Genomic DNA, 19248 nt, shown 5'->3' on the forward strand with positions numbered 1-19248 from the left:
GGAGCCTGTAAATACATTACTGAAAACAGGTACAACCAGAAAAGGGAGGTGAGACAGTCACAAACAAGGATGAGATACGGCCATCCTGAGTGATATAATGTACCCCCCCCCCAAGGTACTGAAAAGATAAAAAGAAAACTTTCACCTTGTCCAATAGATTTCTTTTGGAGATTCATGGAAAAATATGAACAAAAATTACAGAAAGTGGATAAGAAATCTTGGAGGTCTGGGATTTATTTGCTCAGATAAGTTTCAGTGTCTGCCTATTGACTTAAAAGATAAAACATAGGGGGCAGCTGGGTAGCTCAGTGAATTGAGAGCTAGCCCTAGAGACGGGAGGTCCTAGGTTCAAATCTGGCCTCAGACACTTCCCAGCTGTGTGACCCTGGGCAAGTCACTTGACCCCCATTGCCTACCCTTACCACTCTTCTGCCTTGGAGCCAATACACAGTATTGACTCCAAGACGGAAGGTAAGGGTTTAAAAAAAAAAAAAAAGATAAAACATAGACAGGAACTACGAGGTGGCTCAGAGGATTGAGAACCAGGCCTGAACACAGGAAGCCCTGGGTTCAAATATGGCCCTAGTCACTTCCATTGCCTCCACTGCCTGTTCCTTACCACTCTTCTGCCTTGGAACCAATATACAGTATATAGTCTAAGATGGAAGATAAAAGAATAAAAAATAAAATAAAAAGATAAAATACAGACTCCTCAGCTTGATTTTTAATCTCTATACAGCTTCAATCTATCTTTCCAGACATGTAACATTACTCCTTTCACATAGCTTAAGCTGTGGTCAAACTGACTTATTTGCTATTCCCTGAATTTGATCCTCCATCTCCTGCCTCCAGTCTTTGAACAGACCATTCTACATGCCTGGCATGGACTCTTCTTCCCTTCTATCTCTTAATTTCTTCAAGATACAACCCAAATTCCACTTGTGATGGGAAGCAGTTTCTGGGTACTCTGCCCTTTCTCAAAGTTTCTAGCACGTGCTTGACTTTGTAAATGTATCGTCCAGATGGACAGAAGTTCCTCAAGAACAGAGACTGTTTCTCATTTTTGTCCTTATGTCCCATAGGCCTAGCCCAGTGCTTTCTTGTATACAGAATACACTTAACAAATGTTTATTTGGTCTAGGGATCAGGAGGAACCTCAAGTCCAGCCCCAGCTTTTGGCAGGGAATAACTGTGACTTTGGTACTTAACCTTTCTAAATATACCTCAGTTTCATCATCCATAAAAGAAGGGTTCCAAACTACATTCAGATGTCCTCTTAAGATACTACCTAACTCAAAGAATCTATTCTAAGATATTCTGAGACAGTAGGAAGAACTTAAAATGTTCAAAGGTTCTAGAAAAAAAAACAGCCATTCTGATTTTGTTTTGATTTACTGAAGAAGCATCCTGCATTTCAAGCTTGACAATAAACCCTTTTCTGTGCATTAACCTACCTTCTGACCTTCTGAAACTACTAAAACAAGGCTAGAAGAGAAATTCCTGTTTGTGTGCATACTGACAGGCATAAATTTATATAATCATCTTACCCTAGGGCAAATGCAGAAGAAACAAGAGTTGGAGTTGAGTTGATTATGTTAGACCAAGCCCCTACATTTCTTCACTTAGGTCAAATTTCTCAATTTATCCATTTTTTGGTTTAGGAAACAGCGGAGTGCAAGGGGGTGGGGAATGAAGATTACTCTGTTAATTTAAAGGACAAAATATGACGTTGTGGGTACTCTCCATTCTGTCAGTTTTTCTTTATATACACTTTTATAAATTGGATTCCTCAAGTAAAAACTTACAGAGAACAAGCATATACATATAAGAATAGGTTTTGGCAGAAGTTACTTTCAAGGGCATAACATGTAGGAGCATAAAATATGGTCCAGGGGGCAGCGAGGTGGCTCAGTGGACAGAGAACCCAAGCCTGCAAACAGGAGGTATCCTGGGTTCAAATATGTCCTCAGCCACTTCCTAGCTGTGTGACCCTGGGCACTCCTCTGCCTTCGAGTCAATTGATTCTAAAACAGAAAGTAAAGGTTTTAAAAAACAAAAGTGGTCCACCCTAGCCAGCCAAACACTAGAAGCCAAGAAAGAAGACTTTACCAGACCTACTGATAGTGTACCTGTAAATATACCTGTATTTGACATCAAAAACTGTGGAGTCCTCCTCATCCTCATCCTCTTCATTTAAAGGAGTCATTTCTACTCTCTCTGCTGGAGTGGTAATGATATCATATTTCCGGGTTTTCTTTATTCTCTTTCCAGACCTAGGAGGGGAAAAAAAAACATACACTTAAAGAACAGAGAAAGAAAAGAAATCGGTTGCCCTGCCTTCACCTCAGTCTGCAAAAGGAATGGGCTTATAATAGCTTTCTGACGCAGACCAATTCCCACTGTATTCCTTTTTCTTGAACTGGCAACTGAGCTCATTCTCCGGATCTTGGTTTCATATAAACCATACCCTTCCAGGGCAATTTTTCTGCTTCTAACACCCTAGCCGCTACACCTCCCAAGGGCTACCACAAGCATGCCATCTCCTGGCTGGGCTAATTAAAGGTTCTGGCAATCTGCTAACCAAACAGGCTTGGGAAAGAAAAGCTACCCCTTTGGGGTCAGAGGAAATGAGAAGGAAACTCGGAGATTCGAGTCTTTAAAATGTCATTTTATAGCACATTGACAAACAATTTCAGATAAGGTGGAAAATTTGAAACCAATGATCTAAGTTATGATTCTGTTCAACTTGAGAATTTGTCAAGAGACCCGGTGATGGACCAGGGCTCTTTTCTGAGCTCTGCCAGTTAGCCACGTGACCTTGGATAAATCATGTCACCTCTGCAGGCATCAGACTTCTCCTTAATAAAAGGGTTGGGTTACATGATCTCTAAGGTCCTGTCCAGCTCAGCGACACCTAAGAACACAAGCTGAAATGAGAATTATGACTAAGGACTATCTTGCCTGGGGAAAAACAAAGACATTCAGCAGTGGCATTTTTTCTTAAAGTCTAGAAAACGTGCCTTGATTAAAGTGCTATACTGATGTCTTCACAAGGCATAAAAGAGACTCTTTCTCCTTAAGACTACGCCAATAGAGCAAATACTCTCCTAAGTCCCACCATATTAGTTGAGCATGGACCCAGTAATGGACCCTATCATTCCAAGATCACACAGAGTAACTAAGTTCGGAGAAATGCATCACCACAAAGTTGTCCATGGGGTAATGAATCTATTGGCCACAGCAACTTACCAAGACTATATACTAAAAAGAGGACACCTAGTGCCTTGCATTGGGCAGGGACTTTAATAAATGGAGTGCTTGCATTTACAAAATTTGGTGGTGATGGTGGTCAGTCACTTTTCAGTCATGCCTAACTCTTCATGCCCCCATTTGGAGTTTTCTTGGGAGAGACACTAAAATCGTTTGCCATTTCCTTCTCCAGCACATCTTAAAGAGGAAACTGAGGCAAACACGGTTAAGTGACTTGCCAGAGGTCACACAGATATTAAGTGTCTGAAGTCAAATTTGAACTCAAGAAAAATGAGTCTTCCTCACTCTAGGCCTGGCACTCCATCCTCTGTGCTCTTAGTTGCCTCTTTACAAAATTATGGATCACCAAATTTCTGAAGATATTAAATGTTCTGGCCTACAACCAACTGCTTCTCAATTAAGTTTCTTTTTTTTTTAAGTTACCTGCCATCTTAGAATAAATATTGTATATTAGTTCCTAGGAAGAAGAGTGGTAAGGGGTAGGCAATAGGAGTTAAGTGACTTGCCCAGGGTCACACTGCTAGGAAGTATCTGAGACTACATTTGAACCCAGGACCTCCCATCTTTAGGCCTGGTTTTCAAATCACTTAGTCAGCTAGCTGACCTTCCCCCATTTAAGTTTCAAAGTCTCAGACCATTAGAGATGAAATTCCTCCTCTGTTGATGAGTCATCATAGGATTGTTCACAATTGCTACATTAATAGGACTTTCCCCTTCTATTTTCTTTTCAAGGAAAGGGATGATGGTTCAGTTAGTTTAAAATAGTCAGGGATACAGACACCACAAATTGTGTACCTTTCAAACAAAAGAAACACATTTTAGTTTCACAAGGCTTGGCACCTTCCTCACATTGCTCTGAGGCACACCATGTTACGCTTAGAATTTTGAACACGTAAGTGGCCAATTATAGCCGAAAATGAGGAGGATGTTCCCAAGGCAATAATAAAAAAATCCCATAAACATGAAATTTGGGAGTCTGTTTTTAAACAAAATACAAGCTAGGCATACGAGGTCCTTTAGCATGTACACCAGAGATATGAGCATAAAACTGTATTTTTCTTAAACAAGTGCCTGTATACACGCTCTTAGAAACCATGCTCGTGCCTGGGCTATGCCGTGTGCTTTAAACAAATCCATGTAATCAGTATGAAGATGATTTATGATGACAGTGAGTTGCTGTAATAAACTTTCACCTAGGGGGAAGAAGGGGGTTACTGCGGGTCACTAATGGAAAAAGGCGAAGGCAGTCTGTGACTCCAATATCTCTCTAAAACAATTACTCGAAAAGCAGTGTCCACAGCTGGTCAATTCATGCTGCCACACTGAAATAAGATTAATAATGGTGTACTTTTCATTTGTTAGCGCCTTCCTCCAGACATGCTTTTATATCATAGGCGCTTTTATGTACTCACTTTTAAGTAAACCACATATGAAAATTCAAGATAAAGAATGAAACTGTCTCGCTCCCAAACTCTACCACACTACTGAATGGATGGTCCACCATCTCGGGCCATTAGGATGGACAGCTAAAGACAGGAAGACAAGCTGGGACTGGAAATAAGCAGAAAGACAAGAATGTCATAGATAGCATTTAGAAAATCCATCCGTGTTTTCAGTGATTTTAAATTGCTCGTTTCCACAAAAATCCATCTCTTTGATGAAATAATTGCTGGTGCTGATATGGCTGCTAATTGTGTAAAGAACACAATTTGGGAAGAATAAAAATTTCAGGTGACCCAAAAAGCAATGGAGAGTTGTACAGTGAGGTAGGTGTATTGCCAGTAATAAGATGCCAGAAGAATGACATTTAGGGCATAGAGGACCAAGTCATTTAGGCAATAAGACTAAGAGCTAGTGGATGGATAGCCCAAAAGGATATTGCTAGGTTATTTGAAGAGCCCAAAGAAGGTCTCTGGCATGGTGCATGATTTCTTTATGAAGAATTGATGGAAAAACGTGGTAAGATTTGCATAGGATGAGAACACAATACATTGGTGGAGAGGGTACCCACACTGATGAGATCACAGATTCCTCTAAGTAAATGAAGATTGAAATTAGGATGTGATTATTCATTGTATAAAGCCTTTTTTATTTTTAAAAATCACTATGATTGCATTAAAACTGTAAGTAACCGTTACTAGTGTATTTATGCAAAATTCTTCAGAAGTTCATCTATTTCATAAAGATGCACTGACATATTCCACTGATTCTTCAGAAAGAAAAAGATATAAGCCTTGGGGAGAAAGGAAGTCAGGCTATAGAGGCCCGCCAAATTGATAATATTTAAGTATTCTGAATAGACAATAAATTTTATTTTATTTACATATATAAGGAAAATAAAATTTTTATTTAAAGTAGGCCTTAGATTAAAGATTTTAGAACTAGACATCTCTTTTAAGGTTATTTAATCCAAACTTCTCCTTTTACACATGAGAAAACTTAAGACCTAGGGAGGTTGAGTGACTTGACCAAGGTCACGGAAGTGGTAAATATTGGTGCCAAAATTTGAAATCAGGATCTTGGACTCCAAATCCAGCACCTTTTCTTCTGTGGTTTCACACAAGGTGTGAGCACCACTGACCTACATTCTTGGATATTCTGTCATCCCCACTTTTAGAAATGCAAAAAAGCACATTCAAAGAAAAACTCAGTTTCAAGTCCGAGTTCAAACAGTCCACATAAGAACAAAACAAGCTCAAAAAGTTCTATGTGGGAATTAGGGAAAAGGGAAGAGTGACAGGGAGGCAACTGGTCCACAGAGATGTTATTACCAGGGTTTAAAAGGAAGTGTGTGGCTAGTAGTTGTTAACTCAGATGTGAAGATCTCTGCTACTGAATTCATCTTTTTCCTAAATCTTTGAGTTCAGGCCAAAAAAAAAAAAACTGGGTGAGTTAAAACTCCTCTAATTACTCTGACAATACTGTTTCAAAAGGTCGGTTTTTACTAATGGATAACTCTAGGGATCTATCTTCCTTGGCCCTTCTGCCTAGACTGACTTTCCCCTATTGAATTCCTGCCTATCCTTCAACAACAACAATAATAATAATAAAATAACACTTAAAAAGTACTTATCAAATCCCAGGCACTGTTAAGCCCTTTACAATTATTATCTTAGTTGATCTTTTAAATAGAGTAAGAAAAATATTTTATCCATAAACCCTTTCCTGATTCCCCCCATCTCCAATAGTCCCCCCACCTTGAACTTCATCTTCATATTGTCTTTCTCAGACATACAGTGCTGCTTTTTTGTTGTTGGTTTGGGTAAATGTTTACCTTCTGTCTTAGTATCAATTCTAAGACAGTGGATTGAGAGCCAGGCCTAGAGACGAGAGGTCCTGGGTTCAAATGTGAACTTTAGATGCCTCGTGTGTGACCCTGGGCAAGTCACTTGACCCCCATTGCCTAGCCCTTACCACTCTTCTGCCTTGGAACCAATACACAGTATTGATTCCAAGACCAAAGGTAAGGGTTTTTATAAAAAATAAGAAGAGTCATTAAAATTTACCAGATTCCTAATTTCTAATCTCCCAAATCAAACTACTAATCCAGCCTCCTACCTTCACACTAAAATATGCCCCAAGAAATCACATTGGGTACTCCCTAGGTTCCTAGAGTTCTCAGAACAAAAGGCCAGTGCTCTCTCCTTGATGCTACTTCATCCCCTGTGTTTCGGGGAAATGGTTCTCAAATCAAGCCTGAAAATAAGTCTTCAAGCTTCAAAAAACTTTGCATAGATCTTAGGAACTGGATAGGAATAACAAGGGCTCAAGAAAGAAGAATGCTTAGCTTTCCGAGATTAGAGAGAGCCTACTAATTGATGTCATGGTCTAGCTAAACTTGTCCAAGGAATCCTATACAGCTACTAATGCTTTTAAAGCATCACAAGGTCAAGAAAATGCAATCCCACTCACTAAATGATGCTACAACTTGGAACTTCACATCTATTTGAGTAAATGGCCCCTAGGTAAAACCACTGCTAATCTCAGAGGAAAGGCTTCAAAAAAGCCTCTAAATTTATCATTGAGGAGATCCCTCAAGGCTTCAGAAAAGAGCAAAGTGCCTCAGACTAAAATCTAAACTTGTTTTCCATCTTCTCAATTAATTTCTCAGTCACAACACTCAATAAAACCATCTGTAAGACTTTAATAAGGTCCCTAAACATTAACCAAGTCCACAGGAGAACCAATGGGGGAGAAACATAGAGGGCTTGGAAAGTCACTACCTGTAGAGACGGCTCTTTCTAAGCATGCTGTCTCTATTAAGAGAATAATTTAAAACTCTGAAATTATCCCAAAGGCTATTAGAAAAAAACCCTCATGCGGATTTATACAACAATTTTGAAGTAATGAACTTTAGAAATTACATTTCTAACCACCGATTCTCCCAAACCTAACAGAAAAGAATCAATTTTTATGCTGTTCAACTGTCCTGGGTGATAATAAGGTGAAACTAAAACTTGTGAAGTCTTTAATGACATCTAGACAAGTTCTTGCCTGTGGCTCAACTGGAGGTAATGTCAAGCAAGGGGTGAAAATAGAAGTTGGATTGAAAGGCCACATAGGAAAATCTGCTGTGCACTCACTAGAAGAGTCAAGATTCCAGCTGGGGTCAAAAGTCTTGTAGAATATTTCTCAAATTAAAAATATATGGTTTTTTTCCTTGAACAGCTGGCTGCCAATTAAAAGAGAGGAAAAGAAGGCCTTTTCCAGTCCCAATCTTTCAAAAGGACAGAAATAAGGTTTCCAACAAAAATCCAAGCACAAGAGATGGGTCTGACTTGCCAGATGGGTCTGATGAGCCAGATAATACCAGACCAGAAAATCATTTATAGTCAAAGCAAGATGGTACCTCCACCTGGCCATCCTGTAATCAGCCTCACCAATTTTCAGTCTTCCTCATTTCCAGAGTGGTTCTATAATCTAGTGGGGTCCCCAGTGGATAGATGAGGCCAGAGATCAGTAAAATTTAGTCATGTTGATTAGGAAGGAAAAATAGAACAAGTAGGGGAAAGAAAACATATAGATACTCTCTGGCCCACCTGATATGTTTTTTTTTTAAGATAGAAATAATGCACACAACTAGTAGATGATGCTATAGATGAAGCTCATTTTAGCAAAGTTGAGATAATGGAGAGAGAGAGAGAGAGAGAGAGAGAGAGAGAGAGAGAGAGAGAGAGAGAGAGAGAGAGAGAGAGAGAGAGAGAGAGAGAGAGAGAGAGAGAGAGAGAGAGAGAGAGAGAGAGAGAGAGAGAGAGAGACCAGATAACATAGCTTTATCTTTGTTTCTTAAATCATTCCTAATTCAAGCCTCTCTCTTCCCTGGAATTTCTCACCTCTTAGTTTTAGTAATAATTAGAGCAAATTTTTATGTAGTATTTACTATGTGCCAGATACTACTTTACAAATATTCTCATTTGATCTTCACAACAACCCTGAGTGAGAGGTAGGTGCTATTATCACCTCATCTTATAGAAGAGCAAACAAAGATTAAATGACTTGCCAAGGATCACACAACTAGTAACTAAGTATTGAACACTGGATTTGAGCTCAGACTTTCCTAACTCTAGGCTCAAAGCTCTATCCACTGCACCACCTAGCTGCTCCCACAGGGTTTTATCAAGAAACCGCTATATTGTCTTCACATTTATATCATTTGAAAATGTTTTTAAATGCTTACTTTCTTAGTAACAAGACAGAAGGGAAAAGGTTTGGCAGACTATGAGTTTAAGTGATTTGCCTACGAACACACAGCTGGAAAGTAACTAAAGCCATATTTGAACCCAGATCCTCCCAACTCCAAGGCTGGTGCTCTATCCACTGTGTCAACTAGCTTACCCCAAAATCACTTTTATCACAGTTCATATTACAACTTAAACTTAGCTCTGCCACAGAACTCCTAAAAGATTACATAAAAGAGAATATTATTGTGCTATAAGGAATAATGAACTAGAGGAATTCCATGTGAACTGGAAAGACCTCCAAGAATTGATGCAGAGTGAGAGGAGCAGAACCAGGAGAACCTTATACCCAGAGACTGATACACTGTGGCACAATCGAATGTAATGGACTTCTCTACTGGCAGCAATGCAATGATCCAGAACAATTAGGAGGGACTTATGAGAAAGCATGCTGTCCACATCCAGAGAAAGAACTGTGGAAGCAAACACAGAAGAAAAACAACTGCCTGATCATATGGGTTGATGGGAATATAATTGGGAATATGGACTCTAAATGATCACCCTAGTGCAAATTTTAATAATATGGAAATAGGTCTTGATCAATGACACATGTAAAACCCAGTGGAGTTGCTTACTGGCTATGGGAGGAGGGTGGTAGGAGGAGAAGGAAAGAAAATGAATCATATAACCATGGAAAATTTTTCTTAATCAAATAAATTTTTTAAAAAGTTACACAAAAGAAAGCAAAAATAAAAAATAGAAAATGACCAGAAAGATCTTTCATATTTGAAGCTTAAGTTAATTTATTCCTAATTTAAAATGTCACAATTTTACTTGAAAAAAATCTGTGAGCAGAAAGTAGTTTAGAAAGCCAATCTTGGCTAAGATTGAACATTTGTGACATATAATCTTAGTCATATCATTTAACCTCACAGGGCCTCAGTTCATGCATCTTTAAAATGAGAGGGTTGTCCTAAGTGATCTCTAAAATCCCTTCTGATTCTAAAATCCTATAATAATGTGGAGATTTTAAAATTAGAAGGAGAAGGGTCAGGAGACCAATTTACCAGTCAATCAATTCAGAAAGTGGCACTCTTTACAAATACAACCACAAGTCAGTTTTTATTTGTCTGAAGATTCATTCTGAGATGGGATGTTTTGCAACCTGGGCTGGAAGTTATATTTTCAGCTTCTCTAATAACTAGCTGTATGATTTTTGACAAATTGCCCACCCTATCTAAACCTCAATTTCCTCATCTGCCAAATGGGAAAAAATTTTGCCATAAGTCTACTTGACAAGGCTGAGAGCTCAAATGCTACAGACTTCATGAAATCTCTCATCACCTCTGCCAGAAGTTCTCTTCTCCTCAGAACTCATAGACTAATAATTTTAGAGCCAGAAACTGCCTTAAAGGTCATCTAATAGCACCCCTTCAGTTTCCCTAAGCATTTATCATCAGTACCACTTAAAAGGCACTTGTCACATAAATGTCCTGCATTGTAGTAATATTTGTATCGAGTCATATATCTCTTCTTTTGGGATTATAAACTCAAAGAAGACAAGGCTGTTGTTGCAGACTTCATTTTTGAAGGAAAACAATGACATTACAGGGTGATATCCTGACTCGAGAGTGAATTTGATTTAAGTGAAGTAGAGTTGCACAAATTAATCAGCCTCACTCACTTTTCCAAAGTTATTGAACTAAAGTCCTGTGGCAAGACAAAAATCGGGATGACTGGTAGTGGACTGGGATGCAGTGGACACCCTTGGCTTCTTTGACATCTCACCCAGATTCTAAACACTTCACAGTGCCAGCTTCAATGGCCTTCATGACTACTGGATCAAAATGCCCTCATCAACCCATTTTGCTAGGGAAAAACTTCACATTCCTGGCATAGACACCAAATCTAACTCACTAAGGAGTCTGAAAGCCTGTCTTAACCTGATTCAGCCCATCTTCCAAGCCAGTTTTGCCAGGGTGTAGCATGCTACAGCTTCCTGGAGTCATGAGTGAGAATCTGGTGGCAGGTAGACACCAAAGATGTTTGTATCTCCAAATTTTATAGGCTCCCACAGTGTCTTGTACACAGTAGAAATTTAATATCTTCATAACTGATACTTCATGGCTCTTGAATGAATAATATAGATGCAAAGATTTCAAAAAGGCATAAGGAATTCTAAAAATATAAAGCATGATTATTGTGATTAATACCTAATTTGTTACCAGAATAACACTGCTTATGATAGACTTTTAAATATTAGACAGTTCCAAACAGAAAGGAGAAAATTACCAAGTGCTATAGACCTTAGCATCACTAACTACCCATTCCTGCGCTGCAACTGACACTCAGGTCAAATACTTCCACCTGCTGATAAGGGGACCTTGTAGTGTAAGTAAAGCTTTAGAAATAAGAAGAAAATTACTTAGAAGAGGGCTATTTAAGCCTATAACAACATTCTCGTTTGTGGCTAGTTGCTCTGTACAGTTAACAATAAATAAAAAATTGAAGGTGACTATAAAAAGAGAGATTATTTTCAAAAGATGTCAATCATTTCCTTCTTTACCTGGGCTCCACCATCTCACCTTACTCTGATTAAAGCAGATTTTTTCAAGAGTTGAGAACAGGTCACTTTACTGGGACTTTTCAACTCTCTGCCTCTGACAAATGAAGGAGAGCAATGCCTGAACATCTATGGACCTGGAACACATCTGATGGGGGTGGGGGGGAGTGTCCCAAATCTAAGCTGCTCAAGAAATAATTTGTTACTGCCATCAGATTCTCCAGGGCAGCTATTGGTACACTATACACAAAAGTCAGATCCTGAGCCTTTAAGACTACAATAACAGGTAGGTTAGTAAGTTCATTCCACCAAAAAGGCACTGCTATGAGAGCATAGATTTTCTAGCAATCAGGCTTATTTACATTTTTTACTTTGGAACTGGACCAGAGAGCTTCCTATCCTGAGGTTAGGGAAGAAAGGCAAGGACCAATCAAGCCATAACTACTCCCCACCAAGTTTTACAAGAGAAAAAATGGAAGAAGATTCTCCAGAAATTCTGCAGACCTATCCACATTTTTATATTTTAAGGAGGAAACCTGTCTTCACTGGGCAATTTGTAGGCACATAAATTCTCTGGGAAGTCAGTGAATATGATGGATAACTCAAATGGATTTGAGAGTCAGAAAGACCAAGCTTCAAATCTCAAACCTAATATATATGTATATATATATATACATATGTATACATATAACCCTGGGCAAATCTCCTTAACCTCTCAGAGTCTTGGATTTATCATCTGTAAAAGGGGATAATGATAGCTGAGGTTCTTCTTTTCAAGTAGTTTTTGTGAGGCTCAAATGAAAAAATCACTTTGCCAAACTTAAAGCTACATAATTTTACTTATAACTTATTACTACATAATTTTAATTAAAGATCCTAGGAGCCAAAGCAAGTTGATAAATCTCTAAGTAACCCCAAGCAACTCTGTTCTTCTACAGTGGTAGAGGAAGTTCCTAACCTAGAAGTCATACCCCAATGAAATCACTAGTACATACTCCCTCCTCTCCTCTCCATAGCCAAAAAATTGTATTACTTGACACTAATTTTTAAGAATTCTTTCAAAAAGAATACTAAGAAAATCTCTATGCTTCAAAATCTCCCTAGATCACAAAAATTACATTGTTTCCACCTGTTTGCATCAATGTTATAACCCTCAGGTCACATCCTTTACCACAACTTTTTTTAACCTATCGGAGCACACTATTATGGATGCCAGTTACTGTACCAGGAAAGTGGTGCTATGCCAGGAAACAGCAGGTTTGGGGAGTGGGAGTCAGAAGACAGATGGAGAAAGCCAGGCATGTCCACAACTGCTCACATCCTTGGAGAGAATATAGGTAAAATAACTTTGAACAATTAAAACATAAAAGCCTTTTTTTGAGAGTTAAAATCTCAGGTTTTCTTTGTAACCCTGTGCTTTCCTCCTCCCAAATATACACACATAGTTCCCATTACTCTCCTTCCTTTAACCTTTGGAAGGCAGATACACACTTACATATTAATCTTCCAGGAAGTAACTACTCAGAGCTCTCCTGAAAATCTTCCAAGCTCCTCTCATCATCATGCCAGGTCTTAGTGACCCTCAATGTTTAATCTGTTAGAGAAGTCACAGGGGGAAAGAGTGACAACAAATTCTGTCAGACAAGTTTCTCCAGGTTTTCACTTATGTTTACAAGAGGTTGAGTACTTTTTTTAGTCAAATCAGGGTTTGTGGATGCCAGTGGAGAATGAGAAAGCCATTCTCAAGAGAATTTTTAAAAGTAGGATCATTAGGAGTTGGTTTTTGACACCTTCATCCCTAACAAAAGGGTAAATGATCAACTCCCAGGATGTAATAATGTTATTATTTTCCATGTTGAACTTTTCATTTTAGGGTTTTCATAAATATAGGGAAATCTCAGAAGCTTCCTCTACCAAAGCAGTTTGGTATCTGCTCTGCAATTTAGTCTTAGAGAGTTTCCTAGGGCATTGAGAGATTAAGTAACCTCTCTAGAGTCAAACAGTTGTGTTTTAGAAGCAAGACTTGAGAATGCAAAGCCAGCTCTCTATCCCTTTTGACCACCCCTATGAGCACTGCATCCTTTATAAGAAAACATATAGCAAAATGGAAACTACTGTAGAAACATCTTTACCATCAACCTGCTTTTCCCACTCCATCACCAATTGTGAAAAGCCTCAGAAAATTCTGCCCTTAACCCTCTTCTCTTCTTACGCCTGAAGATTTCATCCTTCCCCTTTCTTTAACTATCACCTCCATGAAAATGCCACCATTCTATGGAAAGAGCACTGGATATGAAGTCACGAACTAGGTTCAAATCCTGGCTCTGCTATTTACTACCAGTATGACCTTGGAATCACTTAACCCCTTTGAACTCTTCCTGTGGATATAAAATGATGGAGTTGGATTAGATTATCTCAAAGGTCAGTTCCTAAAACTTTATCATTCTCTGAAATCATCCATATCCATCCCTGATCTGTCTCCTGGTTCTAGTTTCACATCTCCAAGAGTGCACCAAACATTTGTGCTCACCTAAAACTCAAACTTTAAACTTAGCTCATTGTCAGACATCTCAAACTAGCTCTCTCTTGACTTGATTCTTTAATGGATGTCATCATCCTGTCACCTCAGAGTCACTTTTTAATCCTCTCTTTCCTTTACTACCTTTATTAACAAATTCAAATTCAACAAATTTCTGTCCATTTTTCGAGTGTTGCTGGCTCTTTCACTGCATCCAGTTTCCAAGTTATATAGTACACTATCACTAGATTAATTCTCCTAATATAGACCTTTTATAATTTCATCTATTACCCTGCTCAAAATTTTTAGTGGTTCCCCATCATCTATAAAAATTAAGTCACAATTCAAGAACCTCCACAATCTAGTCTAAAATCTGTTTCATCTATCTACCAGCATTATCTCCATCTTCTCCAGCTCACCATTCCAATCAAAATGATCTATTCATTGTCCTCTGGAAATTTCTTATGCTTTCTACATCTGAACCTTTACTCATACCATTATCCTTGCCTACAATGCCCTTCTACCCTTTTTTCCCCCTCTCTTAAGCCTTCATAGTGAGTCAATAAACATTTAAGTACCTACTATGTACTAGGCATTGGGCTGAGATTTTGGCATATAAAAAAAAAAAGCAAAAGCTCACAGTTCAGTGGGGGAGATGCCATGCAAATAATTATGAAAAAGCTATATAAAGGATACATTGGATATAATCCAACAGAGAGAAGGCACTAGAATTCATAGAGATCAGAAAAAGCTACCTGTGAAAGGTATGATTTTAGCTAAATTTTGAAGGAAGTCAGGGAAGCACAGAGGTAGGGATGAGGATAGAAAGAATTTCAGACATGAGGGACAATCAGTAAAAATATATAGAATTGGGAGATGGGGTATCTTATAAGAGGTACAGCAAGGGGATAATCTCACTGGATCACAGTAAATGTCACTAAAATCTGAATTTATTTCCATCTATTTTGTCATTTCAGCTCTTTCATCTTTCCTTTTACAATATTGTATTTATTTATTTATTTAAAACTTCATGTTATATCTACAAGACAAGCACTTACAGAGAACTTTAAACTCAAAAGCATTATATGGTGTGATAGTATAAAGGCAAAAACACATTAAAACAAAAGCCTCAGAAACAAATTAAAGGGAAGATTTTCTTTTTCCAATTGGCAGAAAGTGGCACTGCATGCAGACCCACTGCTTAGCATAAGAAGTAGAACTACAGGGCATAAAACTCAATTCATGTTATTGATGTAATGGAGAAATCCAATATCCAAGCAGACGAAAAGTACAGTGAGGAAGAAAAAATCTAGACCCTTGGGGTTCAGCAGCTTCTAGTCTAGGGAGGCAGATGCTCTGATCTAAATATTTTGGGTACAGGAATATCTCGATTTAAAAAAGATTTGTTCCTTGAAACTTGAATATAAATTAAATTTCAGTAAACTGAATCACAATTTGAATGCATTAGAGTAGTACTTAGTATTTTAAAATCCAGCAGAATATTTGTCAAGTGAAATATCTGTACAACAGAGCAGCAGAACAGAAGGCACAGGGTGAAAGGCAGTGGGAAGTAATTTCTAAATCTTATGACTTCTAATTTTAAAAAGGCACACTCTCACTTTGATTTTTATCCAGTTTATTTAAGTGGACATACCTTTACTCATTAATCAAGAATATTGATAGCTAGCATTTATAACTGATTTTAAGCTTTGACAAAGTACCTTACACATATTATCTTATTTGATTCCCACAAGGCCCCTGGGAAGTAGGTGCTATTATTATCCCCACCCTGAAGGTGAGAAAACTGAAGCTGAGAAGAGTAAGTGACTTGTCTAAGGTCATGGTGACTGTCTGAGGCAAGATTTGAACTCAGATGTTCTTGATTCAAGTCTAGTCATCTATCTATGGTGACACTTTGCCACTTTATTGTATTATGAAACATAAAACACTCAATAAAAGTTTCAGTTCTAAAGGATTTTCATCATGATAAACCAAAGCAATATTCTCTTTTAAAGTCATAAAAATAATCAACTTATCTTCTTTTCATTGCCAAAGAGATATAGGGGGAATTTTTCCCCATATAATTAAAATGACATTAGTCCTACAATTATAACCAACCATAGTCTATTGGGGTTGGGGAGGGGAGGTATTTACTGTTTAGTTTCTACCTAGTATATACAGTCTAAAAAGAGTTCTCAGGGTCTCAGGAGCTTCCACAAGGAAAGTATCAATCCTGCCCTAAAGTTTTGCCGCAGATGCAATCTGGGGAATATTGGATGACCTATATTGCCCAGCCCCACCCCAACTACAAGTGCCAAAGAAAACTCTCCTTTCAGATAGGAGGAATTTATAGTAACTTCTGAAGAAGTGGTTGAACAAGAACAAAAGTACACATTAAATACGGCTATTTAAGCAGGAAGTAAATGGGAACAAATAGACAAATAATTCTGAAGACTCGAGTGATGACATTTTATGCCTCAAAAGCCATTTATATCACATATAAACAGCGATAAAGTAAACTTTAATGGTTATAATGATATTTGCTATCATATGTATAAAAGGTTGTTTTTGTTTTCACTTTAGCTCCCTGGATCTCAATTTCTTCATCTATAAAATGGGGGGGGGGGGCGGAGGGGGGATTGGCCTCTGAGGCTCCTTCTGGCTCTAGACTGATGGTTCTTCAGAAGGGAAACAGGTCATCTTCTAGGCAAGCCACTTTCATTGAGAATCTGCCACCAGGTCAGTTTACCTCCGCCATCCTGTTCTTTCCAACTCCTTCACTTGGTCCATGTCTAAATGCACAGTTTATCTGGTAATGAAAGGGAAGGAGGAAAACAGTATGATATTGCTATAGATATTTCCTACCCTGTTTGGAGTTTTGTTGGCAAACATATTGGAATGATTTGCCATTTCCTCTTCCCAATTATTTTATAGATAAGGAAACTGGAACAAAACAGAACTCAATGACTTCAGGGTCACACAGCTAATAAACATCTGAAGTGGAATTTGAACTCAGGTCCTCCCGATTCCAGAGCTAGTCCTCCAGCTTTGAAGTACCTTCCAGTTCTAAAGTTCTGACCTATGATCTCAATGCCAGGAACAAAACTTGAGAATTACTAAGGGAAAAGCCCAAGGAAAGGTGACAGGGGGCAGTTCAAAAGCTACAACTTTGATCTTGAGAAGATCAAAAATGAAGGCACCTTTGCCTCCAGTTAGCCAAAAAAATTTTTGAACCTTTACCTTCCATCTTACAATCAATACTGTGTATGGGTTCCAAGGGAGAAGATGGGTAAGGGCTAGGCAATGGGGCAGGGGCAAGGGGGAGTTAAGTGACTTGCCCAGGGTCACACAGTAGGCATCAAAGTTCACATTTGAACCCAGGACTCCCATCTCCAGGTCTGCCTCTCTATACACTGAGACACTCAGCTGTCCCCTGGTCAATTCTTTTAACCCCTCTTTTTTATCTCCCTCCGTTTCAGTTACCAAGCCCTTTTTTTGGACTGGATGATTCATTCAGTGGAGGTACCTGATACTTTTTCAAACATTTTCTCTCCATTTTTGTTTCACAGCATTTCTGTTTTTCAATATTCTTTCAGTACCTGCTATTTACAAGCCACTGTGCTTGTAGGTGTGTGAAATAAAAAGAAATAAGCTTCAAAAGTTTACTGTTTAGTAGAGAAAATAGCAGTTAGTCAAACACCTGTAAAACAAAATAGAATATGGTACCTGTAAAGGTAGAGACAAAGTGCAGTGAGTTCATAGAAGAGATCACAGCCCGTAGAGAGAAGAGCAAGGAAGATCATGGAAGGTTTCAAGGAAGAAATAGAATTTGGGACATTAAAGGCCAGGCAGAGGGTTTCAACAGGATCCACAGAAACACAGCATCCGGAAAGTGCAGGACATGAATGGGGGATGGGGACCAATCAAGCCTGACTGAAGTATTTACTTATATGAAGGGAAGGGAGTAGAGTGAAACACCTGGAAAGGAGGCCCTCTGATCTTGCTAGGAGAGGGATTTCCCACCACTATTCACCCCTAAACTCATCACCTTCTCAAAAAAAATGGCAAAAGAAACCAACCTGGTTAAATGATGCATCAGTTCTAAACTGGCTTTTTAACAACTATACATGAAAATTTTCCTAAACGAATCCAAGTCAAAGAAAATTTCAAAGAAATTTCCAAAAGAAGTACTTTTCTAAGTAGTAGATTTACTGAGTCTATAGTGAGTCTGCTTTCTGCCAATATAGGTAGCTAATTAAGCCCTTCCTGCCCACAGGTGTAGAATCAGAAGCTTATTCAAAGAAACGGTCTAAAGGACGAGAGAATGCTAATCAGTTTGCCATGACAGCTGTTTCTCAGCAAAACTAATCTCTTTTTATCATTCCACTCCCAAGTAAACAAGAATCCACCCCCTTCCTCGCTTGTAGAGTAAGCTGCATGACTCAAATATGCAGGGCAGTCCTCACATCTGGAACCATGCTGGTTTATATTCTATTTCCTATTCTTGGGGCAATAACAAGCAACATGCTGGTTAAAGAGTTAAACTATTTTCTTTAAATTTTTTTCTTAGTTTTATGGGTTTGGTTTCACGTTCTGGCCCAACCTAGCGATTAAAATCTCCAAGTCATTGCTTCTCTACCCACTTAAGTCTTCTCCAACCGGAAAGCCAGCAGGATTCTGGGATTTATGGGTTCCCATCTTTTATTTTTCACGGCCCCTTCACTTCTGGGTGTGTGTTGTCTATTTTCATTTCTACATATGGAAAATCCTTTACCCAAAGTTCTACAGCAAAAAATCACAAAATTCTTCATCAGGAACCCCAAATTTCTACCTAAGGCTCATCCTCTGTTGGCAGAGTTCATAGTCTTGGGTAATAAACTGCTGGTTTCACACATGCTCCTATGAATACACCCGACATCAAAGTGTTGGTCTGATAGCCCAGGGAGGGAGGTACATGACCCATGAAACACTGACTCCCTACAGGTTAATGCAGCTAAACTCAGCTGAGCAACAAGCCATACATTTGTTACACTTCATGAAAAATCAACATCTTGCAGCCATTACACAAAATGCTACTTCAGCGCATTATTGTGTGGCCACACACAGATACACCATTCCCATGGTGAACATTAACTCTTCCAAAAGCTCCCAGACACAAACCCACCCTGTCAGCATCCCTCCCAACACCACCTATGTGGCCTGAAATGTAATCAACCCAT

General features: G+C 38.7%; 1 protein-coding gene across 2 annotated transcripts in view; it reads right to left on the reverse strand.

Moving 5' to 3' along the window:
* The window catches only part of FAM174B (family with sequence similarity 174 member B), a 36750-nt gene that overhangs the window by 14891 nt on the left and 2611 nt on the right, over positions 1–19248 (reverse strand). The window contains exon 2 of one of the 2 annotated variants that reach the window (XM_007479398.2): positions 2142–2273. In XM_007479398.2, coding sequence (XP_007479460.1) covers positions 2142–2273 — 132 coding nt within the window. Of the gene's footprint in view, positions 1–2129; positions 2274–19248 lie in introns of both variants that reach the window. The other variant, XM_007479397.3, reaches the window with a different exon arrangement.

Source organism: Monodelphis domestica, chromosome 1, assembly GCF_027887165.1.
Source record: "Monodelphis domestica isolate mMonDom1 chromosome 1, mMonDom1.pri, whole genome shotgun sequence".
Lineage (NCBI taxonomy): Eukaryota > Metazoa > Chordata > Mammalia > Didelphimorphia > Didelphidae > Monodelphis > Monodelphis domestica.